The sequence below is a fragment of the Nelumbo lutea genome, chromosome 3, assembly GCF_056320005.1.
Source record: "Nelumbo lutea isolate HS-2025 chromosome 3, American lotus-T2T, whole genome shotgun sequence".
Classification (NCBI taxonomy): Eukaryota; Viridiplantae; Streptophyta; class Magnoliopsida; order Proteales; family Nelumbonaceae; genus Nelumbo; species Nelumbo lutea.
Genome location: NC_142686.1, coordinates 71,496,822 through 71,517,216, shown reverse-complemented (window position 1 = coordinate 71,517,216; position 20,395 = coordinate 71,496,822). Strand labels below are relative to the sequence as shown.

At 39.7% G+C, this 20,395-nt stretch overlaps 2 protein-coding genes across 3 annotated transcripts; one reads left to right on the top strand and one right to left on the bottom strand.

The window, feature by feature from the left end:
- Nucleotides 1–2,822: 2,822 nt before the first annotated feature.
- Nucleotides 2,823–3,583, bottom strand: LOC148865465 (metallothionein-like protein 2). The gene is made up of 2 exons (XM_088980106.1): nucleotides 3,361–3,583; nucleotides 2,823–3,229 (listed from the first exon to the last, which is right to left on the bottom strand). The coding sequence occupies exons 1-2, from the start codon at nucleotides 3,480–3,482 to the stop codon at nucleotides 3,136–3,138; spliced, it is 216 nt and encodes a 71-aa protein (XP_088836232.1). The 5' UTR covers nucleotides 3,483–3,583; the 3' UTR covers nucleotides 2,823–3,135.
- A 2,670-nt stretch (nucleotides 3,584–6,253) lies between these two features.
- Nucleotides 6,254–18,752, top strand: LOC148865464 (DNA topoisomerase 2-like). Of its 2 annotated transcripts, XM_088974201.1 has the most exons (8): nucleotides 6,254–6,559; nucleotides 6,794–6,956; nucleotides 7,059–7,195; nucleotides 16,977–17,110; nucleotides 17,191–17,549; nucleotides 17,638–17,824; nucleotides 17,950–17,991; nucleotides 18,084–18,752. In XM_088974201.1, the coding sequence occupies exons 2-5, from the start codon at nucleotides 6,932–6,934 to the stop codon at nucleotides 17,318–17,320; spliced, it is 426 nt and encodes a 141-aa protein (XP_088830327.1). In that variant the 5' UTR covers nucleotides 6,254–6,559; nucleotides 6,794–6,931; the 3' UTR covers nucleotides 17,321–17,549; nucleotides 17,638–17,824; nucleotides 17,950–17,991; nucleotides 18,084–18,752. The 2 variants fall into 2 exon arrangements, with proteins under 2 accessions (XP_088830327.1, XP_088830326.1); XM_088974200.1 differs by lacking the exons at nucleotides 6,254–6,559; nucleotides 6,794–6,956; nucleotides 7,059–7,195; nucleotides 16,977–17,110; nucleotides 17,191–17,549 and having other exon boundaries at nucleotides 17,647–17,824; nucleotides 18,084–18,578.
- The last annotated feature ends 1,643 nt before the right edge of the window (nucleotides 18,753–20,395 follow it).

Sequence of the window (20,395 nt, the reverse complement as noted above, 5' to 3'; positions counted from 1 at the left end):
CATTCTTAACCCATTGAAGCATTTCTCTGGAGATGAGCATAAGTTGGTTTAGTTGGATTGCAGAACCTGGAACCTAACTAAAAGGCTCAATTTCAGGTTTTTAGAACTGAAACTTACCCCATCAAGATTGGTTCTTGGGTCAGTTTTAGTCTTGGTGGTTCTAAGGTCTATTCATGGAATCTATTCTCTCTTTACCTCATCTCTTCCCCACAAAAGAAATAAAAAAGGAAAAGGAAATAGAACATGTTTCTAAAACTTTGATAATAGTAATAATAATAATAAGAAGAAGAAGAAGGGTAAAAGACTAAATATACCCTCGTTTTTTCTCCCTTTTTATGACTCTTTTTTAATATTCTAAAAATCCTACTTTACCCTTTGGAAAAATAAACCTACCGTTCATCTTCTTCCTCCCTGATTAAGAACCAAGAAGTGCGGTTTTTGCTCATTATCAATGGCATTTAATCTTCTCAAAAATGCCCAACTGTGTTTGGTGTTCAATTTCAAGCTCAAGAGAATGAAGAATGATAAATTCGTTGAAAGTGCTGAAGAGATTGAATCGTTTATTTTTCTAATTTCATGGTCAAAGAGATCCTTGGCTTCATCATAGCCACATAGCTCTCTCCCAAGCTTTATTACATTGCAATAGAGGAAAAAACATAAAAATAAAGAAAAGAAACAAAGATTTACGTTTTATACTTAGGTGGCGTTTGATAGCATTTTTCAGATCTCTAAAGTCTGAAAATGTTGCTTTTCAGATGCCACCTATGTTTGGGTTGGGTCTGATTTTCAGATCAGAAACCCAATTTCAGATCTAAATAGAAAAGAGCATCCCTAATTGCTTAACGCTCTAAGATGCATTTCATACGTGGGAAAAAGACAAAAGAGCTCCATAGAAATTTGAAATAACCCATAATGCCCTTCATATAAGTCAAAAATTTAGGTCATTCGACTCCTCCCCTAGTTCAAGAAAGGAGATTTGTTGCTGGGAAGTTCTGCTCTCTTCTTCTTCTTCTTCTTCTTCCTTGGCATTCTCTACATCCTCTGCTCCTAGTGATGCTACATTTCATTTCTTCTTCTTCTTCTTCTTTCCCACCATCACCGCTACAACTCTCAGCAACGACAATTCTTTGATCTCTCTCTCTCTCTCTCTCTCTCCCCTGTCCTCCAGCCACCTCCGTTGCAACTCTCAGCAACAACGGTGGTTCTTTCCAATTTTATTCTTATTTTAATAAACAATTTTATATTTTTTACAAAATATAGTTGTATTAATTATTAATTATTAAATATTTCAATAGTTTTAAGATATAAATTTGATAATTATTAAATTTTTTATTGCTTCATGGTCTTCATTACTATTTTCATTATTATTGTAACTCTTAATAATTTATTTTTAATTTATAAATTGATATGTATTTTTCAATTTTATTATTATTTTAATAAATTATTTTTTATTTTTTAAAATCTCATATTTTTCAATATGATTTTGAAATTAATAAATTATTATTTTATGAAATAATGTAAATTGAACTCAAAATTACCAAATAGTCTATTTTAGGGGTAAAATAGTAAAACCAATCAATTTCAAATGTTGAAGGTTTGGTCCAACACAAACAACCTTCTTTATCCAAAAGTCTCTAAAAAGTCAAAAAGCAACTATCTCTTTTTAGATTTTAGACACTTTTAGAATCTTTTTAACTTTTCAGATTTCAGATTTATCAAACGCCACCTAAGTTACAATTTCTGACATGAAATATTTCATTGGACAAAGCTAGTGCAGTGGATATGGAACAAGTGTTGGAGGACTTTTGTTCTAGCTTTGATTCATGGACGAAGTCGATGACAAAGGGAACTTCTGAGATCTGTTTGACCTGCTAGGCATGATCACTAATCTTGGGTCATTAGGCATACACACCGTCATCAGCCCAAGAGATTGGCACATGAAACCCTTCATCTTCTTGGCTTTCTTCATATTCATGGCTTAAATTTTGAAATTCACAAAAAGAGAAAGTGGCCACTACTTGGTTTTGTATGCTTGGTGGTACTTGTTGGGGTTTGGATCTCTCTAGTCCTCTTTGAAAATTTGAAGAATGATGAAGGTTGAAAAAGTCTTTTAAAGCAATAAGGTATATTTAAGTCTTTTTGAAAAACCCAAGATAGGTTTATGTCAATTTATGAAAATTCAAGTTATTCTTAAGTCTTTTATCATAATAATTAATAATAATAATAATAATAATATAGCTTATATTACCTTCTTTATTGATTAAATTGAGTAATTTAATCAATAGATAATATATATAATTCAAAACTCATTGTAATATATTACCTCTTGCATTACTTATGTTACACAAATATTATATATTGAAGAAAACTGATCAAACCATTTAAGTGACTCAATGGTAAGAAAGACCATGACTTTTATAACTAAGAATGCTTGGATACAAATCTTGACATCCTCAAAGTGTTTTGGCACCCTTTTCAAGGCAAATTTGGATCCATGGTCAGTTCCACCAAGATCAACCAAGGTCTTCTCTTAGTCAGTTCGGACAGGATTAACACCTAGACTTTGGAATCAGCTTGGGTGGGGGTCGGATTGGTTTCAAATTCTTGAAACCAAACCCTACCCGATAACATGTTAGATAGGGTCGATCCAAGACTAGTTTGGAGTCAATTATATTTTATTCTAGATAAAAGCTACCTATTTGCTCACCCCTACTCAAACCCTTCTTCTTTTTATTCAAGTACTCAAACGGTTGTTGAGTTGGGTTAACCTAACCTCTCTGTCATCCTTGAATCGTGTGTATATATATAATTGATGCAATAGCTTTCGTCTAATATAAATCCATATTTATCCAAAGTCTGTACTCTCACTGGTCATCACACATAAAAGAGCCCTGATATACCCACACATGAGTGACATACATGGTACTACAAACAAAAGCACCAATTACAAACCCAACAATTTAAGATCATATGAAGCCATGACTACTTTATTTTTACCAGACTCAGACTGATCATAAAGAAAGCTTCATACGTGGATGAGACCCAGCAAACACACAATGACACAAACATAGGTACGTACACACATTACATATCGATACATAACGATAACATTATTTGTTCAATTTTCCCCTGATCTCATTTGCAGTTGCAAGGGTCACAGCTACAGTTGGATCCGCACCCGCAGCCTTCGGTCTCAGATCCAGAGCTCATTTCAGACGATTCCAGGTATCTGCAATCAAATTTAATATTGGATTATCACACTAATTGGAGTTTACTCTGTAAACAAACTTGTCATATATATATATAGATGAGGGGAATGGGATCAACTAAATATTTTCTATTTAAGAGAAAGCCGCCTACTTCTTCTGAGGAGTAACCCCAACAACAATGGTTTCAGTGGTTGTCTTCTCGCCAAAGAAGCTCATGTCTGGGTACATCTTGCAGCCGGATCCACAGCCACAGTTTCCACCACAGCAAGACATTTCCTCACAGATTGTAGATTATAAAAAGATGAGATGAAAAGGGTGCATGAGAGAAATAGCAAAGCAAAGATATTGAGGATGGGCTACCACTTTAGAACGAGGTTTCAGTTTTCTGTTGAGCCCCCTTTGCCTGGGCTCCTATTTATAATGTACATGAGGAGAGACAACATAGCATACCAACCATACACGTGTCACCATCTTATTCGACTTCTTGGTTTACTTACCAAACATTACCCTTCCCAACTTCCACTCGGGATTTCCTACTCACTTTTCCTATCCGTTCTCTAGGGGCGGTGAATTGGAACCACACATCTCTATTAATCGTAAGCTGATATTTTACTCAAATTCAATCTAAGGATTTCAATTTGTGATTGGTTAGATTCTCTTATTAATTCATCTTTTGAGCATTCTAGAAAAGAAATTGCCAAATAATTATTAATCAACGTAAATACAAGAAAGAAAAGAAATGAATGCATAATATATATGAATTTCCTTTTCTATCCCTATAGTTACACAAGTGAGAGAATGAGATTTTGAAAGCCGAATGGGAAATAAAGAGGGTGTTTTGCTTCACCTTGGTCAATTTTGGGGGGAGAGAAACAATAACAAAATAACAATGGAAATATCGTTATGAATAAGTCAATTGCTTCGGACGAAAGGAAACCTCATCCTTGAGATATCTTATAAGACACGTGGCGAATCCTAGCAATGTCTTCCTAACGATTGACACTGAATCTAAGATTCCCTTTTCAAATGGGAACCAACCAATTTTAGCTCATTCCTTCTAGGATCTCAGGATCTCTAGTAATAAAGGAGGACCGAGTCATAACGAGGAATGACATTTTATCCATCCTAACCTTTAGCCTACTCTCTGCTCTCGGCTCTCCTTTGTCCCTTAAAGAGACCTCCATACGTAACCTTACTAGCATACTCACACAGTCCTTTAGGTTGAGAATAGTGTTTTTTTTTTTTTTTTTGTATAAGATGAGACTTCATTAGTTCATGAAATCATGGTGGACACATAGTGTTGAAGTCTTATTAGAAGAAAGGTCTAACCCAAGAGTGGTTTAAGTCACAGGTTTCAAAAATATTAACATTCTTCCTAAAAATAATCTTAGCAACTTCATGCTTTAAATTGTTACCTGATCCGGCGACATGAGAGAATTTCAGACTCACAAAATGGGAGGCCTTACACTTTATGTCTTCCAGAATGTTTTGCCAAGGTAGGATTGGCCTGAAATGATTTCCTTGTAGATAATCCACCACTAATTTAGAATAGACTCCAGCTCAAGGCTTGGGAGATTCAGACTATGTGCTTCTTAATTCAGCTCTTAAATGAAATGCCAAAGCCTCTACAGTGATCACTGGGTTAGTTCCTTAGGTTTGGTGTCTTTGTATTCTTTTTTGTTTCAATAATCATTTCAAATTACTACAGGTTTTATGTTTTTATTTATTTATTTATTTTACTTCTAGGTTGTTATGTTAATAAGTAGTTGTCAGAGCATACGTTTGACACATAATCCATTAATTTATTCTTATGCCAAGTTTTTTTAAAAAGCCTACAAAAAAGATAAAAATGTAATAATGATAATAAATAAATAAATAAATAAGAGAAGCAAAGTAAGATGAGAATGCTAAGAGAATAACAATGACTCCAGATGGGCTCTTTTCTCCTATGTCCATGTTTTTGGTCTCAGTGTAGTGGGGAGGTTAAAGCCCCTCCATCTTTTAGTCTCAGGTTTTGGGCTCGAGCTTGGGTAAGAGTGGCCTTAGCCTGAATTAAAGAATTAGGCTGATATGATCCCCCATTCATTTGCTTTGGCTTCTTGTCCAATAGTAGTTGTTACTATCAAGGATGGACCGAGGGCAACAAGGTAATTTCACTTTCATAGCCAAGGGTTAGTACGTCCGAGGGCTTCATTGTCTGACCTGAGGATCAAAGAGCACATCAGAGGTCTTAGGTGTTATCCCAGGGGCAAAAACTCCAACGATCAAATTAGTCAAGTGCACAGTAAGGGATTGGAAGAGGCCTAAGAGGAGGAGCTTAGATGAGGTCACCCAAGTGCTAGAAAGTTTGAGAGTAGAAAGAGCCAAGATAGCTTACATAGGGAATGACACACCTATTTATACTTGAACTCCTGTGGGAGTTGGTTGGAGGTTGTTAGCAGGGGATGACCAAGACTCGATCCAGCTGATTTCATGTGGCACCATCCTGGCCCTGTCATATGCGCCTAGATCAGTAGTAGAGAGAACTCTTTTAAGAGTGAGTAGACTTATAAAATAGCAAGTTATCATACAAGTCCCAGAGTTTGGATCTGGAGGGGTCAATAAATAACATTTTGTTTACAGCATTGGGACAAGGCTTAACCTTCCTTACTTTTTTTTTTTTTTGTTGGGGTTGATTGTGAAGTAAATACCCTAAGGGAGAAATGTTGATCTTTAATGGTGGCCTAGCACTAGACACAAGGCCAAATCATGGGAATTGATATTTCTTGTCTCAATATCTTGAAACTACAAAAACTTAAGATGTCCCCATTTAAATATTACAAGAAAGGAAGATCTTTGTTAATTAATTTGATGAACCAAGTTCACATGCATGCCGGAATGCAGCACCAAGGCCCACCATAGAAAAAAATATGTATGACCTGTCAAGAGACATTATATTTTATGTCCTCATGGGTTTTTACACAATTTCAAAATCCCTACATAATTAGTTATTTTCCATAGAAACTTTGGTGACAAAATCCTGGAAAATGTAAGCAGATAAAAATGTATCATTGATTGTCATGCCTTTAAGATGCCAAAAACAAGTTGTATTTTAATCAGCCAGCAGCCCAGCACTACTTCGTCCAGTTGAATTGAATTAATTCCTGTTTTGTTTTTTGCAGGGTTGCAATGGCTCGGTACTGTTGAAATCTGTGGGAAACAACCAAGCTGAAAAGGATGGCCCTCCTAACATTTCCTTGCATGCATTTTATGTCATTGACAATGCAAAGAAAGCAATAGAGTCAGTGTGCCCCGGTTTCCTCTCCTGTGCAGATATCTTGGCTCTAGCTGCAAGAGATGCAGTTGCTCTAGTAAGTCCAAACACCACACTGCTCGCTCTTTAATTGATTTCTTCCTTCTTTCTTTCATTTGAGGGTTGGTTAACTGAGGTTGGATTGAAGAATGAAACTTGAAACTGATTCTGTGTGGAATGCAGACTACGCATTGTTTATCTATATATATATATATATATATTCATTTCATAGAGTAGCAGCGAGGTTTAATCTTTAATGCATGGTATTTATTATTTAATATTTCTTTCTTAGTCTGGAGGTCCTAGTTGGGAAGTGCCCAAAGGAAGAAAAGATGGAAGAGTTTCAAAAGCCAGCGAAACCAGACAATTGCCAGCTCCCACCTTCAACATATCTCAACGGCAGCAAAGCTTATCTCAGAGAGGTTTATCCATGGCAGACCTGGTCGCTCTTTCAGGTAATTTTGTTACATATGTTGTCCCGGTCAATCAGTGGTTAAATGGGGTTGGACCAACAGGTTCCCTGCAGGCTAGAGTAACTACTTGACAATAAATTGCAGGAGGTCACACCCTTGGATTCGCTCATTGTTCATCCTTCCAGAAAAGAATCCACAACTTCAGCCCCAATAGTGATATAGGTCCTTCGATGAACCAGGCCTTTGCGGCGAGTCTGAGGAGTGTCTGTCCCGCACACAAGGTAAACATTGCTGGTTCTACCATGGACTTTGGTTGATTAAAATACATATTATGTCCCGCACAAAACAGGAATTAATTCAATTCAACTGCTCAGTTCTCAGGTTATGTCTTTGAGCATTCAGCTTACCATCATGGTGAACGGAGTCTTATGAGTACCATTATTGGAATTGAAGGGTTGAGAGATCCATCACATGGACGCCCAAAAATTGCGGAATAAGGGGCGAATTTCAAAAATTTTTCTCTCCCTTCAACTGGGAATCACATTCCCTATTTAGAAAATCATATTTTCAAGGATAAATCTTGAACCTTTAAACTGAACCAGATCTGAACCAAAAGGAATGGGAGAGAAAGATACCTGATACGGAGAAGCAATATCTCCCAACGAAGGTGTTCACGCCCAAGGAAGGATCCAAAGACTGCTCCCACTGAAGATGGCGCAGTGTAGGATGGAGCAGAATCAACAGTGTTCTTCCCCAAAAACTCTGTCCTTCGCAAGAAACAGCAGGATAGAACGTGAGCACAACTTCTTTTTCAATCCTTTATCAAAGAATTGATGTCAAGATCCAATCTTGACTTCTCCCACCGTTGGAGATCAAACTGGCAAACAGGGCGGCAAGAGCAGGGAGGCGGCAAGAGAGTATTCGCAAGGTGCAGAATTCTCTCTTCTTGATTTCAGCACTAAAGAGGATCTGATGTGTTTCTTGGTCTCTCTCAAGGCTGTCGCCCCCTCCTTCCTTTTGTTAACTTGAAAAGATCAGCTCCTAATCCCATTAGGAGCTGCTTATCCAAATCATATTTGGATCAGCCTTCTCTTCTAATGATAAGTATAAACCCTTATCTTATCTGCAGATTAGATTAGCTTTATCCTAATCTTATTAGGAGGTTTCTAGATCTGAATCACATTCACATCTGGACTCTCTGAGTGGATAGGATTAAGACCCTATCCTATCTGCTAATCCATCTCAGAATTCGCCCCTTTAATTAACTAAATTAATAGCCCAGTTCGAAATGGGCTTTAGGCCCATTAAGCTTATGTGCTCACTTAACCTTCCTAACTGCTGCCCAGTTGGGCTTCCTTGTATGGCGTGGGACCCAAGCATTGATCTACACATTAGCCACATGGGTTCGGCCCAGCCTTTGTTATAAGGCCTGGTCGAATACACTGTTAAAGACAGTGCACCCCCTGAAACCCATCAAATGGGCTCTATGGGCCCAACACTTACCCTAAGTGGTCCCTGGGCCAAGCCACCTTGTAACACCCAGGGACTGTGGGCAGATGCAAAATTAGCCCATCAGGTATTATCCTCAATGGTCTTACACTTAACCTCTCAGCCCATAATGATCATACACTGCCCGACAAGAGAGGACCTTTCCCTCGGCTGCAAGAAACAGTGCTGCACTCTCCACTTATATGGATCCCGGGAATTAAAACCCTTTTGCAAACATTTTAGAAACCATAATATATATACTTTTATATCTCATATAAAATATATTTTGCAAAACAAATTTCAACGGTTGAAATCGGCTGCCGGTAGTCTTGGTTTCCAACAGTGAGAGTGCATCCTCGATCATTACCTTTGTCCGACAAAGGGGCTGATCCTATCACTATGATCACTCACTCAGATGAATTCTCGGATTGTCCCAACATACCCAGGTTTTGATCCCCACTAAGGATCTCACTGATTGGTACATCAAAGACAGCCCGATCCGACACCTAGTGCAGTATCATAATCGAGTCTAGGGGTCGGGTGTAACTTTCCAGTTTTTCCCATCATTCTCCAAGGTCCAGGGCAATACTATAAATCTGGTCCAGTTCAAAGATTCAATTAATCCCACACTGTATGTGCCTAGGGTCTCACCCCGGTAGCTGAGACAAGCCACCCCAACCGACTTGGTGGCACCACAGTGTCAACCTTGTCAGGATAGGTGTCCCCACACCGATCCACTGGCTGTGAACATTCTAAACTAACACGAGTCTCAATAAGTGTCCAGTTTAAGGGTAATACACAAAAACATACCAAGGGAACATGAATCAAATATGCACTTTTATTCATTTACAATAAACTCATAAAGTACATCAATTTTGATTGAAGCTAAGGGCATACAAAACTGTCTAACAGCTCCCACTTGCACTTAGGTCCAATCAGGTACTAGCCGGAGTCCCATGCTTTCCACGTGTTTCTCAAACACTTTCTGTGTCAGTGGCTTAGTCAATGGGCCTACTACATTCTCCGCTGATGCTACCTCTTACTATCATCCTCCCGTAGGTCCAATGTTGTCATACAACAATGGAATGGGTGATGTGCTGAATTCCAAATTCATGAATGAACACCTTCATTCATAAGGCAGCCTCACTTACGGCAATGCACTCGGCTTGGGTTGTGGACTATTAATTTGCAACTTAGGACCCCTGTTTGCTGACACTCAGGAAACAACACACGATCCTATCGTGAGAACATATCCAGATGTAGACTTTCTATCATCTGGGTCTGACTGGAAATCGGCATCGGTATACCCTTGGATCTGTAGTGAGATACCGTCGAATACTAGACAAAACTCTTTTGTCCTTCGAAGGGTTAAATATGTTTTTCACAGCAGTCCAATGCTCCTGCCCTGGGTTGGCCTGAAATCTGCTTACTACACTCACTGCCTGAGCTATGTCAGGACGAGTGCACAACATGGCATACATGATGCTCCCTACGGCAGAGGCATAGGGAACGTCTTTCATGCCATCAATCTCCTCAGAGGTCTTGGGAGACATCTTCTTGGAGAGAGTGACTCCGTGCCTGAAAGGAACATTTCCTTTCTTGGAGTTTTCCATGCTGTATCTCTTGACTATTTTGTCAATATAAGCAGATTGGGATAATCCTATTATCCGCTTTGATCTATCTCTATAGAGTCGAAGACCCAGTATATAGGAGGCTTCTCCAAGATCTTTCATGGAGAATTGTTGTGATAACCATACTTTCACCGTAGTTAACATCCCTACCTCATTCCCAATGAGTAGAATGTCATCTACATACAGAATTATCTCTACTGTACTTCCTGTAGACACAGGGTTCATCCGGATTCTGCTCGAAGCCAAACGATTTGACGGCAAAGTCAAAACAGATGTTCCAACTTCTAGAAGCTTGCTTAAGTCCATAAATGGATCTATTAACTTTACATACCATGTTTTCCTGACCTGCAGCAATGAAGCCTTGTGGCTGCTGCATATAGATATCTTCAGTAAGATCTCCATTCAGGAATGCAGTTTTGACATCCATTTGCCAAATCTCATAATCATGGCATGCTGCTACAGCTAGCAGGATCCTAATGGATTTAAGCATGGCCACAGGTGAAAAGGTTTCCTCATAATCGATGCCCTCTTTCTGATTGTACCCTTTCGCCACCAGACGAGCCTTGAAGGTCTCAACCTTACCATCGGGGCCTTTCTTCCTCTTGTAAATCCATTTGCAACCGATTGCTTTTACCCCAGAGGGCGGATTTACTAGAGTCCAGACTCCATTGGTCTCCATTGAGTCCATCTTTGCTCTCATGGCCTCCACCCACTTCTGGGAATCTATGTCCAACATAGCTTCCGTGTAAGTCACGGGATCCTCCTCACTAGTCAAGGTTTCCACCAGGTAACTATCCTGGTCATAACCATAACGGACTGGTAGCCTGGATACCCGAGTGGATCTTCTAGGTTGGTCACTACCTGGAACTTGTGGGACATCTCCCACTGCTACTGAGCTCTCCTCATCAAGAACAACTTCCTGACGATGGGTGTCCAGGATATAGTCGGTTTCCAAGAATTGCACATTACGACTGCAGAACACTTTCTTCTCACTTGGGTCATAGAATAGCTAACCTACAGAGCCTTTTGGGTAGCCTACAAATAGGCAACGGCTGGTCTTGGATTCCAACTTGTCTGCACTCGTTCTCTTAACGTGTGCTGGACAACCCCAAATCTTCAAGTGTCTGACACTTGGTTTCTTTCCGGTCCAAAGTTCATATGGAGTATTCGGAACCGATTTGGTTGGAACCCGATTCAACACATAAATCGCAGTCTCTAATGCGTAACCCCAAAAGGATGTGGGTAACTCAGAGTGTATGAGAAGCGACCGGACCATATCCAATAAGGTCCTATTCCTCCTCTCCGAAACACCGTTAAGTTGTGGTGTAGCAAGAGGAGCTAATTGTGATTCTATCCCATTGTCCTTTAAGTAGTTCCTGAATTCGTCAGAGAGATACTCGCCACCTTGATCTGATCGAAGGGCCTTAATTTCTCTCCCTAACTGTTTCTTGACCTCTTGTCTAAACTCTTTGAACCTTTCAAAGGATTCAGACTTGTGTCTCATTAGGTACACATAACCGTATCGTGAAAAATCATCTGTAAAGGTGATGAAATGCACGTGTTGATTTCATGTCCTAACACTCAGGGGACCACATACATCAGTATGTATTAGGTCAAGTGTGCCCGTACATCTTTCAGGCTTACCGTTAAATGGCCGTTTCGTCATCTTGCCTTGTAGGCAAGGCTCACAAGTGGGAAGATCTTCTATAGTTAGAAAATCCAAAGGACCATCCTTTACCAACCTTCTGATTCGGTCAACACCGATGTGGCCAAGTCGATAATGCCACAGACACGTGGAATTAACTGTATCACGAGCTCTCTTCTTGGGGATTTCAGCCGACGTAGTTTCGGTTATGTTAATTTCTAGAGAAGGATGTAGAAGATAGAGACCGTTCTCTAGTTCCCCGTATGCGATGAATCTGTTGTTTCTTTTAACAGTAATCGTATTACTAAAGAAGACAGAATAACCATCTGCACACAGTTTTGAGACAGAAATCAAATTTCTCCTTAAATTTTGTACATAATGACAGTCTTTCAGTACAATTATTCATTCTCTAAAAATTAATTCCACGGTTCCTATGGCCGCGGCTACAACGGTTGTAGTAGTCCCCAAGAAGAGTGTGACTTCTCCTTCACTCAGCCTTCTGCTTACCTTGAACCCCTGCAGTGAGTTACAAGCATGAGTCGAAGCCCCGGAGTCAATACACCAGGAAGCAGAAGCTACCAACAAATTGGTTTCTATAACACAAGTTTCGAAGTTACCTTTCTTGGATTCCAGGTAGGCAGGACAATTCCTTTTCCAGTGGCCGGTCTTCTTGCAGAAGTGACAGGCATCCGATGCTTTGTCTTTCTTCTGCTTCTTGCTCTTAGTGGCTTTCTTCTAAGGCTTCTTTGCCTTCCTCTTTCTCTTGCCTGTCTTGCCAGCTTCAACAAGCATGGCTACAGGCTCATCCTTTCTAATCAGTTCCTCAGCTCTTTGCAACATATTGCTGAGCTCTTGTAAGCTGACATTCAGCTTGTTCATGTTATAGTCATGATGAACGAATTAAAGGAAGGAGGCAAAGAGTTAAGGATAGCAACTATCTGGGTAGCAAGGTCCAGCCCGGATCCAAGAGCATCCAGTTCGTTGATGTATCCCATCATCCGAAGACAATGGTCGTGAACTTGTTGACCCTTGGACATTTGTGCAGTCATGAACCGTTTCAAGACCTTTTGTCGAGTAGAACGATTCTGCTCTTCATACATTGTCCTGAGACTATTCAATATGTCTATAGAAAGTTCGATCAGATCGAACTGCCTCTGTATCGGGTTGTCTAAGGAGGCAATGATGTAACACCGGGCAAGGGAGTTTTTCTCCTCCCATTCTTGATAGTCTCTCCTTCGGGCCTCAGAGGCCCTAACACCCGGACGCTCCGGGGCAGGATTCTTTGCCACTTTGTCCAGCTTTTCAGAAGCTAGGACCAGCATAAGGTTCCCGTACCAATCAGCATAGTTTGGTCCCTTCAACTTGTTGTCATCAAGTAGTTTTGCAAAAGATCCGTTTGCCATTTTCTGATAAAAGAGCAAACATCAGTCCACAAGCTAATTTGATTCATGTTCATTTCATAGATATGGATTTTAATCTATGGTCCATTTCCATTTATTCGTCTCTGAGATTTCCCTCCTCTCTCAGTGACGGAGACTACGGGTTGTCTCTGGAAATGTGGGAAATCACATAGGGTGCATGGAGCCAACTGTTTCAGCTGCATAACCCCACCACCTTTCTGTGAAGGATCACATCCACTCATCATATGAGTTTTCCCTTTGGCCTCTGTCAGACAAGGTTCAGAGCCATTTTCAGGTAAACCTTTCTGTCCAGTGAGTGCTTACCCATCATATTCGTGAACGCCAAGGTACCGTGAGAGATTTCCCATTTTCTGGTGAATCCCCTCCCACATCGGTCTATGACGCCCCTATCATCTTATGAAACACTCAGACAAGCCCAACAGCAAATGGATAGCCCATTTTCTGGTGCGTTTGCTCATTACTGAAGGACCCATCCTCATGCTAATGATGGAAGGCCTTTAGAGAGTTCATCATATGAATCTCCCTATCACAACCACTCACATTAGCTGGAGGGAACAAAATTACGCCCTAGTTTGATTTAGGTCAAACCAAAGTGGCTCCCACTGACTTTCATAAAGCCAGATTTCGGTGGGCCTTAAATCGGCTAGGGTTCCGCATGCAACCTCTTGATGAGGTGTGGAGCCCACCACTGAGGGAAGTCATCCAATGGCCAAAAGGGACACCATGGCAATGATGTGCATTCAGCCATGGTGTGCGCAAGAGCCACTGTCGAATGAGCATGGACCAAGTACTTATGGCCCATGTACGCAACACATCACACATCCATACATCACATGCAGGGATAAATTGATCCAATCAATTAATTATCTGTAAGGTCCGTTGGAAGCCCGTTAAAATTCCATAATATTAACCATTAATATTATCCAGGTATATGAGCTGAATTAGGGTTACCCAGTTCGGCCCATATAACTTTATCCTTTGAAATGGGCTTTTGCAGTTTTAACTATTTAAAACTGGGCCTTTACAGGATGGGCCGAATTAACCATTTAATTAAATATCAATCCTTAGGTCCATTGTGGGAAATTAGGGCTGACATTCAGCCTTGATTAAACCCTAGAATTGGTCCAAACAGTTTTGAACCAATCTTGGTTCGAATGGGTCTAGTGTTTGATTTTTAATTAAATCCTTAATTCAAGAAAATAATCTGAAATTAAATACTGATAAAAGGAAAAACAAGAATCAGTCAAACAGGGCTGTTCGCACAATCCTTCCTGCAAAACAGAGGTTAGATCACAGAATGCAGTTTCACAAACTGCAAATTGCAGATAGCATTTCTCTTATCTGCGAAATTTCCTTCTCTGCGCCGCCATCTTCGATCCAAAATAAAATAAATAGAAATCCTATTTCTATTAATAATTACATCAGATCGAATACCTATACATTGAGTCTAGAAAATAAAAAAAATTATTTACAGACCCAAAATAAGTCAAGAACTGCAAAATCGCAGGTTCCTTGCGCAAACCAAGAATTCGATCTCCTCTTGTACGAACAGCCCATAAATCAAGAAAATTATAAAGAAAAATTCTAAATAATAATCAGATTTATTTAAAATTAATTTCAGATTATTTGCCCAACTGTTTTGGGAACAAATTTCCCAAAACCAAATCTACGCAAATTGGGTAGAACGCCTTCTCCCTAATTGCGCAGGTTCAGATCTAAAACAGAATGGTTCAAGATTTGAACCTGGCTCTGATACCACTGAAGGGTTGAGAGATCCATCACATGGACGCCCAAAGATTGCGGAATAAGGGGCGAATTTCAAAAATTTTTCTCTCCCTTCAACTGGGAATCACATTCCCTATTTAGAAAATCATATTTTCAAGGATAAATCTTGAACCTTTAAACTGAACCAGATCTGAACCAAAAGGAATGGGAGAGAAAGATACCTGATACAGAGAAGCAATATCTCCCAACGAAGGTGTTCACGCCCAAGGAAGGATCCAAAGACTGCTCCCACTGAAGATGGCGCAGTGTAGGATGGAGCAGAATCAGCAGTGTTCTTCCCCAAGAACTCTGTCCTTCGCAAGAAACAGCTGGATGGAACGTGAACACAGCTTCCTTTTCAATCCTTTCTCAAAGAATTGATGTCAAGATCCAATATTGACTTCTCCCACAGTTGGAGATTGAACTGGCAAACAGGGTGGCAAGAGCAGGGAGGCGGCAAGAGAGTATTCGCAGGGTGCAGAATTCTCTCTTCTTGATTTCAGCACTAAAGAGGATCTGATGTGTTTCTTGGTCTCTCTCAAGGTTGCCGCCCCCTCCTTCCTTTTGTTAACTTGAAAAGATCAGCTCCTAATCCCATTAGGAGGTGCTTATCCAAATCATATTTGGATCAGCCTTCTCTTCTAATGATAAGTATAAACCCTAATCTTATCTGTAGATTAGATTAGCTTTATCCTAATCTTATTAGGAGGTTTCTAGATCTGAATCACATTCAGATCTGGACTCTCTGAGTGGATAGGATTAAGACCCTATCCTAACTGCTAATCCATCTCAGAATTCGCCCCTTTAATTAACTAAATTAATAGCCCAGTTCGAAATGGGCTTTAGGCCCATTAAGCTTATGTGCTCACTTAACCTTCCTAACTACTGCCCAGTTGGGCTTCCTTGTATGGCATGGGACCCAAGCATTGATCTACACACCAGCCACATGGGTTCGACCCAGCCTTTGTTATAAGGCCTGGTCGAATACACTGTTAAAGACAGTGCACCCTCTGAAACCCATCAAATGGGCTCTATGGGCCCAACACTTACCCTAAGTGGTCCCTGGGCCAAGCCACCTTGTAACACCCAGGGACTGTGGGCAGATGCAAGATTCGCCCATTAGGTATTATCCTCAATGGTCTTACACTTAACCTCTCAGCCCATAATGATCATACACTGCCCGACAAGAGAGAACCTCTCACTCGGCTGCAAGGAACAGTGCTGCACTCTCCACTTATATGGATCCCGGGAATTAAAACCCTTTTGCAAACATTTTAGAAACCATAATATATATACTTTTATATCTCATATAAAATATATTTTGCAAAACAAATTTCAACGGTTGAAATCGGCTGCCGGCAGTCTTGGTTTCCAACAGTGAGAGTGCATCCCTGATCATTACCTTTGTCTGACAAAGGGGCTGATCCTGTCACTATGATCACTCACTCAGATGAATTCTCGGATTGTCCCAACATACCCAGGTTTTGACCCCCGCTAAGGATTTCACTGATTGGTACATCAAAGACAGTCCGATCCGACACCTAGTGCAGTATCATAATCGAGTCTAGGGGTCGGGTGTAACTTTCCAGTTTTGCCCATCAATCTCCAAGGTCCAGGCAATACTGGAAATCTGGTCCAATTCAAAGATTCAATTAATCCCACACTATATGTGCCTAGGGTCTCACCCCGGTAGCTGAGACAAGCCACCCCAACCGACTTGGTGGCACCACAGTGTCAGCCTTTTCAAGATAGGTCTCCTCAGACCGACCCACTGGCTGTGAACATTCTAAATTAACACGAGTCTTAATAAGTGTCCAGTTTAAGGGTAATACACAGAAACATACCAAGGAAACAGGAATCAAATATGCACTTTTATTCATTTACAATAAACTCATAAAGTACATCAATTTTGATTGAAGCTAAGGGTATACAAAACTGTCTAACAGGAATGGCACAAGATTATGTAGGCAGTAACAACATAAACCTTTTCCAACCAAATGGTCAATTTGGCACACGGTACCAGGTTTGGATGAATAAAAGTAAACCTTCCTTTAAGTTAATACCTCCATAAGTCCATTTTAGTTACCTGAAATGTTTCTCTTTTCAATTACAGGGACGCAAAGATCATGCAAGTGCAAGGTACATCTTTACTCGTCTGTCTCCCATCACAAGATTCCTTTTTCCCAAGGATGATGATATCCTCCTTGACTACTTGAATGAAGATGGGCAGTCCATTGAACCCACTTGGTAAGTTTTCTAAAAGATTAGGGAGGATAGGCAATTTAGATTAAAGGCCTTGCAAATGTTAATACCCTTTTACCTTTCAGGTACATGCCAATTGTACCTATGGTTCTAATTAATGGAAGTGAGGGAATTGGGACTGGGTGGAGCTCCTACATTCCTAAACTATTACCCAAGGGACATTGTTGCAAATATGAGGCGTTTGTTGAATGGTGAACCTATGGAGGCCATGGATCCATGGTACAAAGGCTTCAGGGGATTGACTGAGAAAACTGCAACAAAGGAAGCTGGGTCCAGCTACACTGTTAGTGGGATCATTGAGGAAATTAATGAGACAACACTTGGAATTACAGAGTTACCTATACATAGATGGACTTAAGATTACAAGGAGTTCCTGAAGTCCATAATGACGGGGAATGATAAAATCAAGGAGCCATTTATTAAGGTAAAATTAAAATATAAATTCCTTGTCTTCGGCTAAGATGGTGGGGCTTCTGAGAGAGCTCTCAAGGCAAATCGTGTACTGCTTGCAGGATTACAGGGAGCACAACGATGACACAACAGTACACATTGAAGTAATCCTGTCTGAGGAGAACTTGCTGGCAGCCAAGCAAGAGGGTCTGATGAAAAAGTTTAAGCTCCCCATTACAATCAGCACAAGCAACATGCACCTATTTGATCCAAAAGGCGTGATTAAGAAATATGACAACCCAGAACAGAGTAAGAATCTTAGAATTACATTTTACGTGGCCCAGATTTCTCTTTTCTTCCTTTTTTTTCTGATTTACAATTATGCATTCTTATGTTGACATACATGTTTTCTCTTTTTGTCTGTATTTCTCAAGGAGTTCTTTCATTTGAGACTAGAATTTTATGAGAAGAGAAAGGTGAGTTGGTTGAAAAAAAAAATGGTTTTTTAGTTTCTTTTTTGTTTTTAGAAAGATTATTGATCTAATGTTGAAAAAAAAAATTCCTGCAGAAAGTGCTATTGGACAATCTTGAATTGGATTTACTGAAACTGGATAACAAGGTCAGGTTCATCCTCGGGGTTGTGAAAGGAGAGATTATTGTCAGCAACAGGAAGAGAGCCGATCTATTCCTCGAATTGCAGCAGAAAGGTTTCACTCCATTTCCAAAGAAAACCAAGAAAGTTGAGGTGGCAGTGGCTGGTGCTACTGAAGATGCAGAGGAAAATGAAGAAAACTCAGAAGTTGTCAGCAGCAAAGGTGTACGAGCCAGCGATTATGAGTATCTTCTGTCAATGGCAATTGGAACCCTGACACTGGAGAAGGTTCAGGAGCTCTGTGCGGATAGAGATAAGCTCAACCATGAAGTTGATGAGCTTTGCAAACTTGACATTCTGGTGTTGCTAGTGATCAGGCACCTCTAATTGGTGTTGCTAGTGATCAGGCTCCGAGTTTGACCTTGTAAAGCTACAGAAATTTAATCCTTGGCGAAATTGTCCTTCATTAAAATTTATCATATTACTTTGCCAATCTATAAAATCATTTCAAGTCTGATTAGGTGTCATTACTTGTAATTGAAATTATCTTGTAAATTCTTTTACAAACTAAGAATTTATCAAATTGAAATTAAAATGTATTTGTGATTCCAACATTTTGAATGGAGAATGTTTTTTAAAATTTTATTATAGGGAAGGGGCATTTCATCATTTTCATTATGATTTAATGGCGTTGACAATTGAGTGATTTAAGATAATAATTAAATAATAAGGGTACAATTTGTCAATTAAGGATTAAGTAATTTGCCCTTTTATTTTTTATAAATCAAATTTGTTTGAAGGATTATTAATTAAGGTCCAAGCTATCATTTTCCACTTGATCAATTAAATAAATCAATTACAACTACGAGGAATGTTTTAATAAAAGCAAACTATAGGATAGGTAACTAAAATCCATGAAACCATAGAGGGTCATAATTTATTAAATGACCCTTAGGCTATGTTTGGTTGCAGTGCTATTTTGTTTGTATTAGTACAAATGCATGGGAGTGTAAATGAAAAAAATGCAAATTCTTGTTCAATTTTATTTTAAGTTTTACTTTATTATGCTTCATGTCTTAATTTAGTTAATGTATACCGAAATCAAACAAAATAAGCTAAAATTTGAAACAAAAACAGATTAAGATTCACACTTGAATCATTTGCACTACCATAACTACCATAGTTTTGCATTGTAACCAAACACAGCCTTAATACAAAAATAGAACGGCACATTTCATGCCGTTCAGCAATCTGTATTACACGAAATAATGGTCATCAGGAGACGTGCAACATAATAATGATTATTTTGCTGTTGTCATCTTCCTTTTTTTTGGTAAATTAATTATTCCCTTTTTTCACATAATTAAGAAAATAAGAAGGAATCTACTAGATCTCTTTCCAACACTTTGGGTATCACAATTAGCTCCTCCTACTACACCACAATTTTATGGTGTTTCAGAGAGGAGGAATAGGACCTTATTGTATATGGTCCGGTCCCTTCTCATACACTCAGAGTTACCGACATCCTTTTGGTGTTATGCATTAGAGACTACGATTTACGTGCTGAATCGGGTTCCAACCAAATCGGTTTCGAATACTCCATATGAACTTTGGACCGGAAAGAAACCAAGTGTCAAACACATGAAGATTTGGGTTGTCCAGCACACATTAAAAGAACGAGTGCAAACAATTTGGAATCCAAGACCAGCCATTGCCTATTTGTAGGCTACCCAAAAGGCTCTGTAGGTTACCTATTCTATGACCCAAGTGAGCAGAAAGTGTTCTGCAGTCGAAATACGCAATTCTTGGAAACCAACTACATCTTAGACACCCATCGTTAGGAAGTTGTTCTTGATGAGGAGAGCTCAGGAGAAGTGGGAAATGCCCCACAAGTGCTAGGTAGTGACCAACCTAGAAGATCCACTCGGGTATCCAGGCCACCAGTTTGTTATGGTATGACCAAGATAGTTACCTGGTGAAAACCTTGACTTGTGAGGAGGATCCCGTGACTTACGCGGAAGCTATGTTGGACATAGATTCCCAAAAGTGGGTGGAGGCCATGAGAGCAGAGATGGACTCAATGGAGACCAATGGAGTCTGGACTCTAGTAGATCCACCCTCCGGGGTAAAAGCAATCGGTTGCAAATGGATTTACCAGAGGAAGGACCAATGAAGTCTGGACTCTAGCTGTAGCAGCATACCATGATTATGAGATTTGGCAGGAGCACTGGACTGCTGTGAAACACATACTTAAGTACCTTCGAAGGACAAAAGAGTTTTGTCTAGTA

Excerpts from the sequence above, each read along its gene's own strand:
- LOC148865465 (XM_088980106.1), bottom strand. The coding sequence starts at position 3,482 with ATGTCTTGCTGTGGTGGAAACTGTGGCTGTGGATCCGGCTGCAAGATG. Across the intron at positions 3,230-3,360 it reads GGGGTTACTCCTCAGAAGAA|ATACCTGGAATCGTCTGAAA; the intron begins GTAGGCGGCTTT and ends ATTTGATTGCAG.
- LOC148865464 (XM_088974200.1), top strand. Across the intron at positions 17,992-18,083 it reads AATTTTATGAGAAGAGAAAG|AAAGTGCTATTGGACAATCT; the intron begins GTGAGTTGGTTG and ends AAATTCCTGCAG.